Source organism: Dendrobates tinctorius, unplaced genomic scaffold (genome assembly GCF_039654945.1).
Source record: "Dendrobates tinctorius isolate UK_male_01 unplaced genomic scaffold, ASM3965494v1 ptg000093l, whole genome shotgun sequence".
NCBI classification, from domain to species: Eukaryota; Metazoa; Chordata; class Amphibia; order Anura; family Dendrobatidae; genus Dendrobates; species Dendrobates tinctorius.
This window is the reverse complement of record NW_027361761.1, coordinates 5,330,598-5,349,208: the sequence shown is the minus strand read 5'-3', so window position 1 is coordinate 5,349,208 and position 18,611 is coordinate 5,330,598. Positions and strand designations below refer to the sequence as shown.

Genomic DNA, 18,611 nt, shown 5'->3' with positions numbered 1-18,611 from the left:
TGCAGAGGCCAGGACCCCTGATGTTCAGGACGGGACCCCCAGCAGCGGACACGGCCAGTGTTACAGGCTGCCCGCTTCTGCTTCCAGGAGGAGAAACAACTGCAGCAGCAGGCAGCTCAGTGTGACCAGGAGCATACACTTCAGACTGCAGCAGAGGCACCACAGGTCCCAGAATGCCCCACACAGGAGCAGGACAGTATGTGAGACTGTTTGTGCTGATGAGGCCGAGGCTGAGGCTGAAGCACAGACTGTGGCTGGTGATGCTGTGCCCATGGGGTCGGGGGTTGGAGGAGTTTCACACTCTGTAATGGACGTCGCACTGTCTGATGATAATGATGCTGCTCATGATAATGTGCATGATATGTGTGATTATCCCCCTTTGCCATCCAGTCCACAAGGTGTGACAGCCCCCCCTGCTGCAGGCCCTCTCCCTGTCAGTCAGCCCAGTGTGACCCGGCAGGTGCCCCCCAGGAATGCCTGGAGCCGCGGCGCCCCATCCTTCACTTCCAGCGCCAGGTATACCGGCCAGACATTCAAACGCATTAATGTGGTGCGGTTTAAATACATAGGTGCCAAGGAGGATCTGCCACAACGCAGGTATGTGGTGAGAGAGCTGCTCTGCGGCCAGATGGGGATTGTGGCAAATGAGATACTGGCAGTGTCTAATCTTCAGGACAGGCAGGGCTACGAGGTCAGCTTCAAGCTCATGTCTGACCTGGACAGATTCTGGGCAAATTACCCCAAGTTCAGAGATGCTGAGGGCTGGAATAAGTTTGTGTTGGTTCCTATCTCCAGACCAGACACTGTCACAGTAAACATCACGTTCTGGAACGAGGCCGTTCCTCCACAGGACATCGAGGTGTGGCTCCGGAGACACTGTGACCTCGTCTCTGGACTCACCAAGGTCAGAGATGAGGATGGTATCTGGACAATGGGGTGGCGGGTCTTGGTAAAATTACGGCAATGTGATAACATCACTGCCCACTTACCCAACTCCTTCTTCATTGGGAGGGAGAAGGGAAGGTGTTATTATCCCGGGCAACCCAGAAAGTGCTTCAAATGTGGTGGGAAAGGTCATCTGGCTAACGCCTGTACTGTGGTGAAGTGCAGTCTGTGTGGGGCAATCGGCCATGTCGCTGCAGACTGCCGGGACATCAGTTGCAACCTCTGTGGTAGGATGAGCCACCCTCACAGGGACTGTCCAGACGCCTGGCACAACATCTTCAGAGTCTTCCCTGATGAGTTAGTGATGGCAGGGGCAGAGGCTCAGGAGGATGAGGATGTGGTGGCAGGGACACATGGGGAGGAGGAGTTAATGTCAGGAGAGATGCTGACCAGCTCAGATGCCCACCAGGAGTCCACTCAGGCAGCACCAGAGAAGCAGGGTGCAGAGGGGAACATGGAGGTCGTCCATCAGGTCCAGCAGCCTCAGATACCCCCCCTTCAGCATCGCTGTCTGTATCTTATGACTGGAGCATTAATAATAATAAAAGGAAGAAAAAGAACACATCCTCCCGTAAACCTGAGGCAGAATGTGACACTGGTCAGATTGCTAGTAAGAAGGTTCAGAATTCTGCAGGAGTGATGGTCGTGTCCAACAAGCATGGAGTTTTATCTGACTCCAATGGTGACGATTATGAGGAAGAGTTGAGGAAAGTTGATGCTGAGTGTGACAGGGACATAGAGGACCATCCCCCGCCAAAGCAGAAGCCCTTATCTGTGGACCCTCAAGTAGAGTCTGACATGGACACCAGTGGTGGACAGAACATCTCTGACTCATGATGATGGCTGTTACTCTGCTCCTTCTATATTGTGCTGTGATGGCGGGGTTCTCATTGACAGTGACCTCAAGCAATGTGAATAGCATTAAGCTGAGGAGAACTAGACACACGGTGTATGAACATCTCAAATATCTGACCACAGATGTCATCTTCCTGCAGGAGACACGACTGACATCTCTGGGGCTTATGAGAGAGGCTGAGAGGGAATGGCGGTCCGGTCCTTCTTTCTGGTCACTGGCTGTGGAGCCTAAAGGCCCCGTCACACTAAGCGACTTACCAGCGATCCCGACACCGATATGAAGGTGTCAGGATCGCTGGTAAGTCGCTATGTGATCGCTGGTGAGCTGTCACACAGACAGCTTCACCAGCGATCAGCACAGCGATGCCGAGCGCCCGTCATCGCTGGCTATCGCTGTACAAAATAGAATCAAAATAAAAAATATAGTTATTCTCACCTTCCGACGTCCCGTTCAGCCATCCTGCCTCTGTCCACGCTCCGGTCCCAGTGATCCTTTGCACGAATGACCGCGAGATGTCACAGTCTCGAGGGATAACAAAGTCTCGCGGTCATTCGTGCAAAGGATCACTGGGACCGGAGCGTGGACAGAGGCAGGATGGCTGAACGGGACGTCGGAAGGTGAGAATAACTATATTTTTTATTTTTTTTATTATTTTTTACACCTGATCGCTGGTCTCTCGCTGTCACACACAGCGATGCGTGCTGGCCAGCGGGAGACCAGCGACCAAAGAAATGTCCAGAGGTTTCTTGCAGCGATCAGCGATACGGCAGGGGGGCCGCTCGCTGATCGCTGTCACACACAGCGATCTCGCTGGTGAGATCGCTGTTATGTCACAAAAGTTGTGACTCAGCAACGATCTCGCTACCGAGATTGCTTTGTGAGACGGGGCCTTTACGCCGGGGTCGCTGTCCTGTTTAACACCAATGATGTGACTGTGCATAGGATGACGGAGGTGGTCATGGGAAGATGTCTGGTCCTAGAAGTCACTATCCATGGGAGGCGACTCCGGCTTATTAACATCTATGGGCCACAGACAGTGACTGACAGGATCCAGCTGTTTAATGACGTCAAGCCTTACCTCTTCACTTCTCTTCCAGTGGTGATGGCGGGGGACTTTAATGCCATAATGACATCAGGTGACAGCTCCTCAGGCAGGGCAGTGACCAGGGACGGTAAGGTCCTGCATAGCGCCATAATGCAGGCAGGACTGACTGACGTTTTCACACAGGGTGGGCGACAGCCAAAATTCACATATTCATGTTCCAACAGGAGCAGTAGAATAGATTTTGCTTTTGTCAGTCCTACTGAGGCTGTCGGCGCCCTGGGCGAGAAGGTCGTCCCTTACTCTGATCACCTCGCCTTGTGCTTCTCTTTGGGTTCCTCTAACCGTCCGGACATTAGTAGAGGGTTGTGGAAGCTCAATTCCAGTCTCTTGGATGATGCCTATGTTCAGAGCCGTGTTCACTCCCTTATCCAGCTTCATCTAGACAGGGTTGACTTCTATGACAACATGACCGACTGGTGGGAGGACGTCAAGGAGGATATCAGATCCCTCTTAAAGAGACTGTCAGTTAATAAAGGGAGGAATAAGTACAGCCAGTACCTAAAGCTGCGCAAAGAATTGGAGTCACTGTATTCGGCGGGCGGGGATGACAAAGTGAAGATCGATCGGCTGAAATCTGAGATAAAGCAGTATCAGTATAGCAGGTATACCTCCCTGGTAATTGAACGGGATTATGGTTCCTTAGGGGCCCCTGATCCCTTTGAGAGTTGCAGGGAGAGGGTGGCCAAAAAAATGGTCACGGGTCTCACCAACTCCCAGGGTGTATTGCAGGATTCACGGGAGGGTATCCTGGAGGTGGTGAGATCTTACTATGCTGACTTGTTTCAGAGGAAAGTTTTGGATAAAGATAAGATGACTCAATTCTTGGAGGCAACTCCAGTGCCTGATACTAATGATCTGGACTTTTCTCCTTTGACAGCAGATTTAACAGTGGAGGAAGTTAAGGAGGCTATTGATAAGTTATATCTGAAGAAGGCACCAGGTCCAGATGGTATAACGGCAGAATTTTATAAGAAATTCAGAGACCTCCTGGCTCCAGTTCTCGTGGATTTGAATAGAAATTGTCTAGAAAATCACCTGATGCCTCCATCCATGAGAGTGTCCTCGTTAATTCTGCTGTCTAAAGGTAAAGAGCCGAGCGACATCAAGAACTGGAGGCCGATTGCCCTCTTGAATGTGGACAGGAAGATTCTAGCAAAGATCCTATTTTCTAGATTAGTCTGTTAGTCCCTGGCACTGTTGGCAGGCTCTCAGTTTGGCACAGTAAAAGGGCGGAACATCTCTGGAGCAGTCATCTCGATACGAGAGATGTTTGAGAGATGTAAAGCTCTGCGGTGTGGGAGATATGTTGTTAGTCTGGACCAGGCTAAAGCCTTTGACAGGGTTGATCATGACTATCTGTGGGCCACTTTGTTAAAGTACGGTATTCCGGGACAATTTGTGGATTGGCTGAAGACGTTGTACAGAGAGGCGGTGAGCTTTCCTCTGATTAATGGTTGGCAGGGTGACACTTTTGGAGTTGGGGCGGGGGTGAGACAGGGCTGCCCAATGAGTCCGCTCCTGTATGTTTTTGCCCTAGACCCGTTTCTGAGGTCACTGCAGGAGTGCGATTTTCAGGGGGTGCCGGTCCCCCACTGCCCGCCTCTGAATGTTGTTGCCTATGCGGACGATGTGACGCTGGTGATCTCCAATCCTCGTGAGGTGCAGATTAGAGTTGAGCGATACCGTCCGATACTTCAAAGTATCGGATCGGAATGGATCGGCCGATCTTTAAAAAAAGTATCGGTATCGCCGATTCCGATACCGGAAGTTCCATTCAAGTCTATGGGACTTCCGGTATCGGAATAAGAAAAACCCTGTTTTTGCCTTGTACAGCCTCTCTGGGGTCTGTACGGGCCTTTCGGGGGGCTGTGCCGGCCTGCCAGGGGGTCTGTGCAGGCTCCGGTGGTCTGTGCCGGCCTGCCGGGGGGCTGTGCCGGCCTGCCGGTGGTCTGTGCAGGCTCCGGTGGGCTGTGCCGGCCTGCTGGGGGGCTGTGCCGGCCTGCCGGTGGTCTGTGCAGGCTCCGGGGGGCTGTGCCGGCCTGCCGGGGGGCTGTGCCGGCCTGCCAGTGGTCTGTGCAGGCTCCGGGGGGCTGTGCCGGCCTGCCGGGGGGCTGTGCAGGCTTCGGGGGTCTGTGCAGGCATCGTCCGATGGGACTACAAGTCCCATCGGGCGATGCCTGCTACCATGACAGTGATTGACACATTAGCCAATGATGGGACAGTAGTAGTCCCATCATCCGGCTAATGTGTTAAATGTTAAAAAAAAAAAAAAAATACTACATACATACTACATACATACTACATGCATGCTACATACATACTACATGCTACATACATACTACATGCTACATACATACTACATGCTACATACATACTACATATATACTACATGCATGCTACATACATACTACATGCTACATACATACTACATGCTACATACATACTACATACATGCTACATACATGCTACATACATACTGCATGCTACATACATACTACATACATACTACATGCATGCTACATGCATGCTACATACATACTGCATGCTACATACATACTACATACATACTACATGCATGCTACATGCATGCTACATGCATGCTACATACATACCACATACATACTACATACATACTACATACATACTACATACATACTACATGCATGCTACATACATACTACATACATACTACATGCATGCTACATACATACTACATACATGCTACATACATACTACATACATACTACATGCATGCTACATACATACTACATGCATGCTACATGCATGCTACATACATACTACATGCTACATACATACCACATACATACTATATACATACTACATGCTACATACATACCACATACATACTATATACATACTACATGCTACATACATACTACATATATACTACATGCATGCTACATACATACTACATGCTACATACATACCACATACATACTACATACATGCTACATGCTACATACATACTACATATATACTACATGCATGCTACATACATACTACATACATACTACATGCTACATACATACCACATATATACTACATACATACAATACATTCATACAATACATACATAGACATACAGTACATATAACATAGAGTAACATACTTACCAATACTTGTCACATTGTTCCCCGAAGCCATTGTCTTTTCCGGAATAAATATTAACATAACAAACCACAAAAATACTCACCCACGATCCGAAGCAGTCCACGAGTGTGTCCCACGACGATCTTGGGTAGAGAACTGCAGCATCAGATGATGCTGCCGTTCTCTACGGGCTGCAGGAATCCAATGACGGAAGGTAGGTATCCTTCCGCACTGTATTCCTCCGCCACTTAAAAAAAAAAAAGTCCCTAGTCTCACTTTATGCCATTGCTGCGTGGGAAATTCCCACACAGCAATGGCATAAAGTGAGACTAGGGACTTTTTTTTTTTTAAGTGGCGGAGGAATACAGTGCGGAAGGATACCTACCTTCCATCATTGGATTCCTGCAGCCCGTAGAGAACGGCAGCATCATCTGATGCTGCAGTTCTCTACCCAAGATCGTCGTGGGACACACTCGTGGACTGCTTCGGATCGTGGGTGAGTATTTTTGTGGTTTGTTATGTTAATATTTATTCCGGAAAAGACAATGGCTTCGGGGAACAATGTGACAAGTATTGGTAAGTATGTTACTCTATGTTATATGTACTGTATGTCTATGTATGTATTGTATGAATGTATTGTATGTATGTAGTATATATGTGGTATGTATGTAGCATGTAGTATGTATGTAGTATGTATGTAGCATGCATGTAGCATGCAGTATGTATGTAGCATGTATGTAGCATGCATGTAGTATATATGTAGTATGTATGTAGTATGTAGTATGTATGTAGCATGTAGTATGTATGTAGCATGCATGTAGTATATATGTAGTATGTATGTAGCATGTAGTATGTATGTAGTATGTATGTAGTATTTTTTTTTTTTTTTTTTAACATTTAACACATTAGCCGGATGATGGGACTACTACTGTCCCATCATTGGCTAATGTGTCAATCACTGTCATGGTAGCAGGCATCGCCAGATGGGAATTGTAGTCGCATCGGACGATGCTTGCACAGACCCCCGGACATCAGCACAGCCCCCCGGCAGGCCGGAACAGCCCCCCGGCAGGCCGGTACAGACCCCCACAGGGTGCACAGACCACCGGCAGGCCGGCACAGCCCCCCGGCAGGCCGGTACAGACCCCCACAGGGTGCACAGACCACCGGCAGGCCGGCACAGCCCCCCGGCAGGCCGGTACCGACCCCGGGCAGTCCACACAGCCCCCCGGCAGGCCGGCAGAGACCCCCGGAAGGCCCGAAATGACGGCGCATCATGATGCGCACACACCGCGCATCATGATGACGTCAGGCCGTCAATCAACTTTGAACTTCCGATTCCGATGCCGAATTCCGATATTGAAAAAATATCGGAAGTCGGTATCGGAATTCCGATACAGCAAGTATCGGCCGATACCCGATACTTGCGGTATCGGAATGCTCAACACTAGTGCAGATGTTATCTGCGTCCATCAGAAGCTACTCAGATGCCTCCGGGTCTCTTGTCAACCTTGAAAAGAGTCAAGCTCTGTGGACATTAGCTACTGAGCCCAGCTTTGATCTGCCGCAGTTTTCCAAAGCCTCCACCCATATTAAGATCCTAGGGGTTAAATTTGGGAGGGATGATAATCCTACGCTAAATTGGGAGGAGAAATTGGAAACCGGAAATGCAAAGGTTCAGCGATTGAAGAACTGGAGGCTGACCTACAGAGAAAGGGTCACAATGTTGAAGACGTACCTGGTCCCCATTTTCTTGTATGTCTCTGTCGCTTTCCCTTTGCCAGAATCTTTCTCAGCGAGGCTCTTCAGCCTGTTCTTCCAGCTCTTGTGGGGGAATAGGTTGAACCTAATAAAGAGGAGAATAACGTACCTACGGCGGAGAGAGGGTGGGCTGGATATGTTGAATCCAAGGGTTTTCTTTGACTCCTTGTTTCTAAAGGTGAATTTTGGGAACATGGACTCAAACAGTAGCTCCCTGTGGGCGAATAGTATCAGGTACTGGATATTGCCTTTTTGCGGAATCTTGGGTGCGAGGCGGCAGTCTCAAGAGGAGGAGATGGACAGGTGACCACCTCCCCCAGTATCTGGACTATGGTCTGAAGTGTGTTAGGAGGTGGGGACTGGAGAAGTCTTACGTTGAGAGCAATACCAGAAGAGACCTGTATTCTCGTGTATGTAGGACTTTCTTCTACTCTCCACTGGCCCTGAGAGATTGTGTCACCACCACCCTGCAGGAAAGCCTTAGGTTCCTAAACGGGAAACGGCTACCTCCTAAACTGTTTGATGTCACTTGGCTTTCACTGCATAGTCGGCTCTTTGTCAGAGGGAACCTGAAACATCTGTGTGTCTCTGATCGGAATTGTCCCCTTGGTTGTCAGCAGGAGGAAACTATGGAACACTTTATATGTGATTGCTGGGGAGGGAGGAAGATCTGGGAGGAAGTGTCAGATAATCTAAAAATCCCCAGACTGCGGACCCTAAAGTATCCCGACATAATCTATGGTGTCCCCTCCACTGTTAGTAACATCAACAGAGAGACGATGTACATTATAATCAGTGTCATCAAATACTATCACTGGCATATGAGAACCCGGGTGTCACTACACAATGAGCCGTTCGATCACACCGCTGCCGCCAATCAGGTTATGTCAGAACTCTGGTGGATAAAATCACTGGAAGTTGGAAGGAGTCCAAGAAACATAACGTTATGGAGAAACGTAAAATTCAGTTAGAAAATATGATAATTTCTTTTTCCATCCCCAGGTGTGGACACTGTAATTTATTTATGAATATGATCTTAGTGCTGTGTATATATTACCTAAGTGGTGTGTTTTGTAATACTGGATGATTTTTGTTTTATTATAATTGTATTTATGTTTGGTTTATATTAAAAATTGCCCCTATGTACAAGAATATAATTACTATAGTACTGCTCCTATGTACAGGAATATAACTACTATAATACTGCTCCTATGTACAGGAATATAACTACTATAATACTGCCCTTATATACAAGAATATAACTACTATAATACTGCCCCCTATGTACAAGAATATAACTACTATAATACTGCCCCTATGTACAAGAATATAACTACTATAATACTGTCCCTATGTACAAGAATATAACTACTATAATACTGCCCCTATGTGCAAGAATATAACTACTATAATACTGCTCCTATGTACAAGAATATAACTACTATAATACTGCCCCCATATACAAGAATATAACTACTATAATACTGCCCCTATGTACAAGAATATAACTACTATAATACTACTCCCTATGTACAAGAATATAACTACTATAATACTGCCCCTATGTACAAAAATATAACTACTATAATACTGCTCCTATGTACAAGAATATAACTAATACTGCCTCTATGTACAAGAATATAACTATTATAATACTGCCCCTATGTACAAGAATATAACTACTATAATGCTGCCCCTATGTACAAGAATATAACTACTATAATACTACCCCCTATGTACAAGAATATAACTACTATAATACTACCCCCTATGTACAAGAATATAACTACTATAATACTACCCCCTATGTACAAGAATATAACTACTATAATACTCCTATGTACAAGAATATAAATACTATAATACTGTCCCTACGTACAAGAATATAACTACTATAATACTGCCCCTATGTGCAAGAATATAACTACTATAATACTGCTCCTATGTACAAGAATATAACTACTATAATACTGCCCCCATATACAAGAATATAACTACTATAATACTGACCCTATGTACAAGAATATAACTACTATAATGCTGCCCCTATGTACAAGAATATAACTACTATAATACTGCTCCTATGTACAAGAATATAATTACTATAATACTGCCCCATATACAAGAATATAACTACTATAATACTGCCCCTATGTTCAAGAATATAACTACTATAATACTGCCCCTATGTTCAAGAATATAACTACTATAATACTGCCCCTATGTTCAAGAATATAACTACTATAATAATGCCCCTATGTACAAGAATATAACTACTATAATACTGCCCCTATGTACAAGAATATAACTACTATAGTACTGCCCCTATGTGCAAGAATATAACTATAATACTGCTCCTATGTACAAGAATATAACTACTATAATACTGCCCCCATATACAAGAATATAACTACTATAATACTGCCCCTATGTTCAAGAATATAACTACTATAATACTGCCCCCTATGTACAAGAATATAATTACTATAATACTGCCCCATATACAAGAATATAACTACTATAATACTGCCCCTATGTTCAAGAATATAACTACTATAATACTGCCCCTATGTTCAAGAATATAACTACTATAATAATGCCCCTATGTACAAGAATATAACTACTATAATACTGCTCCTAAGTACATGAATATAACTACTATAATACTGTCCCTATGTACAAGAATATAACTACTATAATACTGCCCCTATGTGCAAGAATATAACTACTATAATACTGCTCCTATGTACAAGAATATAACTACTATAATACTGCCCCTATGTACAAGAATATAACTACTATAATGCTGCCCCTATGTACAAGAATATAACTACTATAATACTACCCCCTATGTACAAGAATATAACTACTATAATACTGCCCCTACAGTTGTGGCCAAAAGTATTGACACCCCTGCAATTTTGTCAGATAATACTCAGTTTCTTCCTGAAAATGATTGCAATCACAAATTCTTTGGTATTATTATCTTCATTTAATTTGTCTTAAATGAAAAAACACAAAAGAGAATGAAGAAAAAAGCAAAACATTGATCATTTCACACAAAACTCCAAAAATGAGCCAGACAAAAGTATTGGCACACTCAGCTTAATACTTGGTTGCACAACCTTTAGCAAAAAAATAACTGCGACCAACCGCTTCCGGTAACCATCAATGAGTTTCTTTCAATGCTCTGCTGGAATTTTAGACCATTCTTCTCTGGCAAACTGCTCCAGGTCCCTGATATTTGAAGGGTGCCTTCTCCAAACTGCCATTTTTAGATCTCTCCACAGGTGTTCTATGGGATTCAGGTCTGGACTCATTGCTGGCCACCTTAGAAGTCTCCAGTGCTTTCTCTCAAACTATTTTCTAGTGCTTTTTGAAGTGTGTTTTGGGTCATTGTCCTGCTGGAAGACCCATGACCTCTGAGGGAGACCCAGCTTTCTCACACTGGGCCCTACATTATGCTGCAAAATTTGTTGGTAGTCTTCAGACTTCATAATGCCATGCACACGGTCAAGCAGTCCAGTGCCAGAGGCAGCAAAGCAACCCCAAAACATCAGGGAACCTCCACCATGTTTGACTGTAGAGACCGTGTTTTTTTCTTTGAATGCCTCTTTTTTTCTCCTGTAAACTCTATGTTGATGCCTTTGCCCAAAAAGCTCTACTTTTGTCTCATCTGACCAGAGAACATTCTTCCAAAACGTTTTAGTCTTTTTCAGGTAAGTTTTGGCAAACTTCAGCCTGACTTTTTTATGTCTCGGGGTAAGAATTGGGGTCTTCCTGGGACTCCTACCATACAGTACCTTTTCATTCAGACGCTGACGGATAGTACGGGTTGACACTGTTGTACCCTCGGACTGCAGGGCAGCTTGAACTTGTTTGGATGTTAGTCGAGGTTCTTTATCCAACATCCGCACAATCTTGCGTTGAAATCTCTTGTCAATTTTTCTTTTCCGTCCACATCTAGGGAGGTTAGCCACAGTGCCATGGGCTTTAAATTTCTTGATGACACTGCGCACAGTAGACACAGGAACATTCAGGTCTTTGGAGATGGACTTGTAGCATTGAGATTGCTCATGCTTCCTCACAATTTGGTTTCTCAAGTCCTCAGACAGTTCTTTGGTCTTCTTTCTTTTCTCCATGCTCAATGTGGTACACACAAGGACACAGGACAGAGGTTGAGTCAACTTTAATCCATGTCAACTGGCTGCAAGTGTGATTTAGTTATTGCCAACACCTGTTAGGTGCCACAGGTAAGTTACAGGTGCTGTTAATTACACAAATTAGAGAAGCATCACATGATTTTTCGAACAGTGCCAATACTTTTGTCCACCCTCTTTTTATGTTTGGTGTGGAATTATATCCAATTTGGCTTTAGGACAATTCTTTTTGTGTTTTTTCATTTAAGACAAATTAAATGAAGATAATAATAACAAAGAATTTGTGTTTGCAATCATTTTCAGGAAGAAACTGAGTATTATCTGACAAAATTGCAGGGGTGTCAATACTTTTGGCCACGACTGTATGTACAAGAATATAACTACTATAATACTGCCCCTATGTACAAGAATATAACTACTATAGTACTGCCCCTATGTGCAAGAATATAACTACTATAATACTGCTCCTATGTACAAGAATATAACTACTATAATACTGCCCCCATATACAAGAATATAACTACTATAATACTGCCCCTATGTTCAAGAATATAACTACTATAATACTGCTCCTATGTACAAGAATATAATTACTATAATACTGCCCCATATACAAGAATATAACTACTATAATACTGCCCCTATGTTCAAGAATATAACTACTATAATAATGCCCCTATGTACAAGAATATAACTACTATAATACTGCTCCTAAGTACAAGAATATAACTACTATAATACTGCCCCTATGTACAAGAATATAACTACTATAATACTGCCCCTATGTACAAGAATATAACTACTATAGTACTGCCCCTATGTGCAAGAATATAACTATAATACTGCTCCTATGTACAAGAATATAACTACTATAATACTGCCCCATATACAAGAATATAACTACTATAATACTGCCCCTATGTTCAAGAATATAACTGCTATAATACTGCCCCTATGTTCAAGAATATAACTACTATAATAATGCCCCTATGTACAAGAATATAACTACTATAATACTGCTCCTAAGTACAAGAATATAACTACTATAATACTGCCCCTATGTACAAGAATATAACTACTATAATACTGCCCCTATGTACAAGAATATAACTACTATAGTACTGCCCCTATGTGCAAGAATATAACTATAATACTTCTCCTATGTACAAGAATATAACTACTATAATACTGCCCCTATGTACAAGAATATAACTACTATAGTACTGCCCCTATGTGCAAGAATATAACTATAATACTGCTCATATGTACAAGAATATAACTACTATAATACTGCTCCTAAGTACAAGAATATAACTACTATAATACTGCCCCTATGTACAAGAATATAACTACTATAATACTGCCCCTATGTACAAGAATATAACTACTATAGTACTGCCCCTATGTGCAAGAATATAACTATAATACTGCTCCTATGTACAAGAATATAACTACTATAATACTGCCCCCATATACAAGAATATAACTACTATAATACTGCCCCTATGTTCAAGAATATAACTACTATAATACTGCCCCCTATGTACAAGAATATAATTACTATAATACTGCCCCATATACAAGAATATAACTACTATAATACTGCCCCTATGTTCAAGAATATAACTGCTATAATACTGCCCCTATGTTCAAGAATATAACTACTATAATAATGCCCCTATGTACAAGAATATAACTACTATAATACTGCCCCTATGTTCAAGAATATAACTACTATAATACTGCCCCTATGTACAAGAATATAACTACTATAATACTGCCCCTATGTACAAGAATATAACTACTATAGTACTGCCCCTATGTGCAAGAATATAACTATAATACTTCTCCTATGTACAAGAATATAACTACTATAATACTGCCCCCATATACAAGAATATAACTACTATAATACTGCCCCTATGTACAAGAATATAACTACTATAATACTGCCCCATATACAAGAATATAACTACTATAATACTGCCCCTATGTTCAAGAATATAACTACTATAATACTGCCCCTATGTTCAAGAATATAACTACTATAATACTGCCCCTATGTACAAGAATATAACTACTATAATACTGCTCCTAAGTACAAGAATATAACTACTATAATACTGCCCCTATGTACAAGAATATAACTACTATAATACTGCCCCTATGTACAAGAATATAACTACTATAATACTGCCCTTATGTACAAGAATATTACTACTATAATACTGCCCCTATGTACAAGAATATAACTACTATACTACTGCTCCTAAGTACAAGAATATAACTACTATAATACTGCCCCCATATACAAGAATATAACTACTATAATACTGCCCCTATGTTCAAGAATATAACTACTATAATACTGCCCCTATGTACAAGAATATAACTACTATAATACTGCTCCTATGTATAAGAATATAACTACTATAATACTGCCCCTATGTACAAGAATATAACTACTATAATACTGCCCTTATGTACAAGAATATAACTACTATAGTACTGCCCCTATGTGCAAGAATATAACTACTATAATACTGCTCCTATGTACAAGAATATAACTACTATAATACTGCCCCCATATACAAGAATATAACTACTATAATACTGCCCCTATGTACAAGAATATAACTACTATAATACTGCCCCCTATGTACATGAATATGACTACTATAATACTGCCTTCATATACAAGAATATAACTACTATGATACTGCCCCCTATATACAGGAATATAACTACTATAAGGCCATGTGCACACGATGCAGATATCCAGCGGATCCGCAGCGGATTTTACCACGCAGAAACGTTGCATATCCACATTGTGATGTACAGTAGCATGTTATTCAATTGAAAAAAAAAAACCGCTGTGCAGACGCTGCAGATTTTTCAGCGCGGTTTTCTTGTGGTTCAAAATATGCAGCATGTCACTTCTTTTGTGCGGTTTTCCACCTGCTCCATTCTCAAAATCCGCAGGGGGAAATCTGCAGGGGAAAACCGCACAAAAACCGCAATCTGCGCGGAAAAATCCGCAGGGCTAAAAAGTACGTCTGCACTTAGCCTAATACTGCTCCTATGTACAAGATTATAACTACTATATTACTGCCCCTATGTACAAGAATATAACTTCTATAATACTGCTCCCTATGTACAAGAATATAACTACTATAATACTGCTCCTATGTACAAGAATATAACTACTATAATACTGCCCCCATATACAAGAATATAACTACTGTAATACTGCCCCTATGTACAAGAATATAACTACTATAATACTGCCCCCATATACAAGAATTTAACTACTGTAATACTGCCCCTATGTACAAGAATATAACTACTATAATACTGCCCCCATATACAAGAATATAACTACTGTAATACTGCCCCTATGTACAAGAATATAGCTACTATAATACTGCTCCCTATGTACAAGAATATAACTACTATAATATTACCCCTATGTACAAGAATATAACTACTATAATACTGCTCCCATGTACAAGAATATAACTACTATAATACTGCTCCCATGTACAAGAATATAACTACTATAATACTGCCTCCTAGCTGTGAGGTTGTGTGTTTGTAGCTCTCCTGATGTCTGGAGCAAGCCCAGGGGGAGGCCACCCTGGGCGGGGTAACTCCCCAAGCAAGGCCCAGGCTTCCAGGCCTACACTTGGAAGTAACGCTCAAGTTGTGTCTAAGGCGGATGCAAGTCCCAAAGTTGTTTCTGATGGAAAGAAAGCTCAGAATGGAAGTAGCAGCACCAGCAGCAAGAAAGATGAAGCTGTGAAAGTGCAAAAAGTAACGGAACAAGGAAAAGCCATGGCTGTGGGTAAGAAAGTTCCAGTTAAGCAGTCGGCCAGCCAAGGCAAGCAGAGTGAAGGACAACTAGGAGAAATCCAGAAGAAATCTACTGGTGAGAAGCTGAATGGAGGAAAGCAGCCTGCAGCTCAGGAGGTGCCATCACCATCTTCAGGTGTGCAGCTGACTCCCAGCAGACAGAGGAGAACCTCACTGGAGAGACAGACGCTCCAGGAGAACCTGCAGCAGAAGCATGTGGTGGCCAGCATGGCGGGCTCTGGGCGCACAAGGTCGCAGTCAGGTGGCAGCAGTAAAAGTGCTGTGGAGCCTGGAGCCACGAAACCAGCGGTGGTGAAAGTTAAGGAGACGTCTGGTTTCAAGCATCCAGGGACATTGCTGAAAGCAGGATCCCAGGAGGAGACGCCATGTGCACCTGAGCTTCAGGTCGCAGAGGAGATCCCAGGACTGGTCAAGAGGCTCGGTGAGTTACAGCAGCACAAAGACTTGCTGCAGAAGCAAATAGAAATGGGCTATAATGTAAAGGCTGCTAATCCTGGTGGAGATCACACCTTTTGTGATCAGACTCTGAACATGCTTGGTATACAGCTGGCAAAAGTGGTGACGGACATGGACTGTGTCCTAGAGAAGATGGGGCCCCTGGCAGAGACTTATAGGAACCAGGAACTGTTTATGGCACACAAGCAGGACTCTGCAGGTTCCAGCTCAGACATTGTCCCAGGTGGGCCCCAGAAGCCGGTGCGACCAGTGCTGCAGCCTGCAAGTTTCTGCTTCCAAAAGGGTCAAATGCTGCAGCCGCAGCAGCCTGCGGCAGACCCCAAGCAGCAGCATGTTATGCAGATTCCAGCAGGTGTACCACAAGTCTCAGAATGCCCAGCACAGCAGCCTGCAGAAGATTCCAAGCAGCAGCATGGACTGCACTTTCCAGCAGAGGGACTACAAGTCTCAGAATGCCAAGCACAACAGTTGGGCAGTGGACATGTGCCGGTCATTACTGATGGTGCCCAGCAGGGCTCTGATGCTGGGGATAACCGCGCTGTATCTGGGGGGCTGGGGGCTTGGGGGAGCACAGTATATTTGGTGGACGCTGCACAGTCTGATAATGACATTGATGTTGATGATAACAATGTGCATGATAATGTCTGTGATTTCCCCCCTTTAATTTCAAGCACACAAGGTGTGGCTGCCCCTCCTGCTGCAGATCTTCACCCCGTCAGTCAACCCAATGTGACCCCGCACGGTCCCCCCAGTAATGCCTGGAGTCGTGGTGCTCCGTCCTTTACCTCTGGTACCAACTATACAGGCCAGGCGTTTAAACGGAGAAACGTTGTGCGTTTCCGGCACAGAGGTGCCAAGGAGGACCTGCCAGACAGGAGGTTTGTCATCAGGGAGCTCTTGTGCCACCAGATGGGGTTTGTGCCAGTCAGCATCCTGGCAGTGATTAATCTTCCAGACAGGCAGGGCTATGATGTCAGCTTTAAGCTCATGTCTGACCTGGACAGATTCTGGTCTAGTTTCCCCAAGTTTAGAGACTCGGAGGGATGGAGTAAGTTCAGCTTTATTCCTATCTCTAAGCCAGATACTGTCACCGTAAATGTCATCTTCTGGAATGAGTCTGTTCCCCCGCAGGACATTGTGGTGTGGCTCCGGAGGCATTGTGACCTGGTCTCTGACCTCACCAAAAGCAGAGACAGTGATGGGATCTGGACGGGAGGGTGGCGGGTTTTGGTGAAGCTGAGCCAATGCAATAACATCACTGCCCATTTACCCAACTCCTTCTTTATTGGGAGGGAGAGGGGTGTGTATTTCTATCCTGGGCAGCCTCGTAAGTGCTTTAAATGTGGCAAGGCAGGTCACCTGGCAAATACCTGTACTGTGGTGAAGTGCAGCCTGTGTGGGGAGGTCGGCCATCTAGCTGCAGACTGCCAGAACATCAGGTGCAACCTCTGTGGGAAGATCGGTCACCCTCACAGGGACTGTCCAGACGCCTGGCACAATATCTGTAAGGACTTTCCTGACGAGGACTTGGTGGCAGGGGCAGAGATTCTGGAGGAGGCAGCTTTACTGTCAGGGGAAATACTGACCAGACCAGAGGTCCACCAGGGGTCTACTCAGCTAACACCAGAGCAGCAGGGTTCAGAGAGAGAACAGGGGAGTATGGAGGTTGTACCTCAGGGGCAGCGGTCACAGGAAGGCATTACTTCAGTGCTACCATCTGTGTCTGAAGAGTATAGCAATAATCAGAAAAGGAAGAAAAAGGACAAGGCCTCCCGTAAACCTGAGGGGTATGACACTGGCCAAGGAGCCGGGAAGAAATTCCAGAGTTCTGCTGGTGTAATGGTCGTATCTAACAGGTTTGATGTTCTGTCTGAATCTGACGGCGATTTTGAAGATGACCTTAAGAGAATTGACGCAGAGTGTGATAGGGACGTAGAGGACTGTCCTCCGCCAAAGCGGAAGCCCTTACCTGAGGGCACTCGGGTAGAATCTGAGATGGAGACCGGTGGTGAACAGAATAACTCCGACTCAGATCTGTGACGCTGTCAACCAGATAATGTCTGAACTCAGATAGGGAAAATCATTAGGAGAAATTAGGAAATGTTAAGATAGAGAAGGATGAGTCACCGGGTAGGAACATGATGAGCTCTGTTTGCAAAGTGCTTTTTTTTATTTTTTTTTTTTTTCTCTCTCCTCAAACTAGGAGTATGGACTCTAAGTTAATTTGATATGTATAAACTGGATATGTAATGAATGTATGTACAATCCTAGTGAATTCAGTTTTGTATTATTGGAGGAATGTTATTTGTATTTGTTTGGTTTTTACAATAAAAATTGCCCCTAT

At 43.9% G+C, this 18,611-nt stretch overlaps 1 protein-coding gene across 1 annotated transcript; it reads left to right on the top strand.

The window, feature by feature from the left end:
* The first annotated feature begins 15,452 nt into the window (after window positions 1-15,452).
* LOC141098654 (uncharacterized) lies at window positions 15,453-18,378 on the top strand. The gene has a single exon (XM_073586624.1). It carries the CDS (start codon window positions 15,545-15,547, stop codon window positions 18,305-18,307), a length of 2,763 nt encoding a protein of 920 aa, XP_073442725.1. The 5' UTR covers window positions 15,453-15,544; the 3' UTR covers window positions 18,308-18,378.
* Window positions 18,379-18,611: the final 233 nt, after the last annotated feature.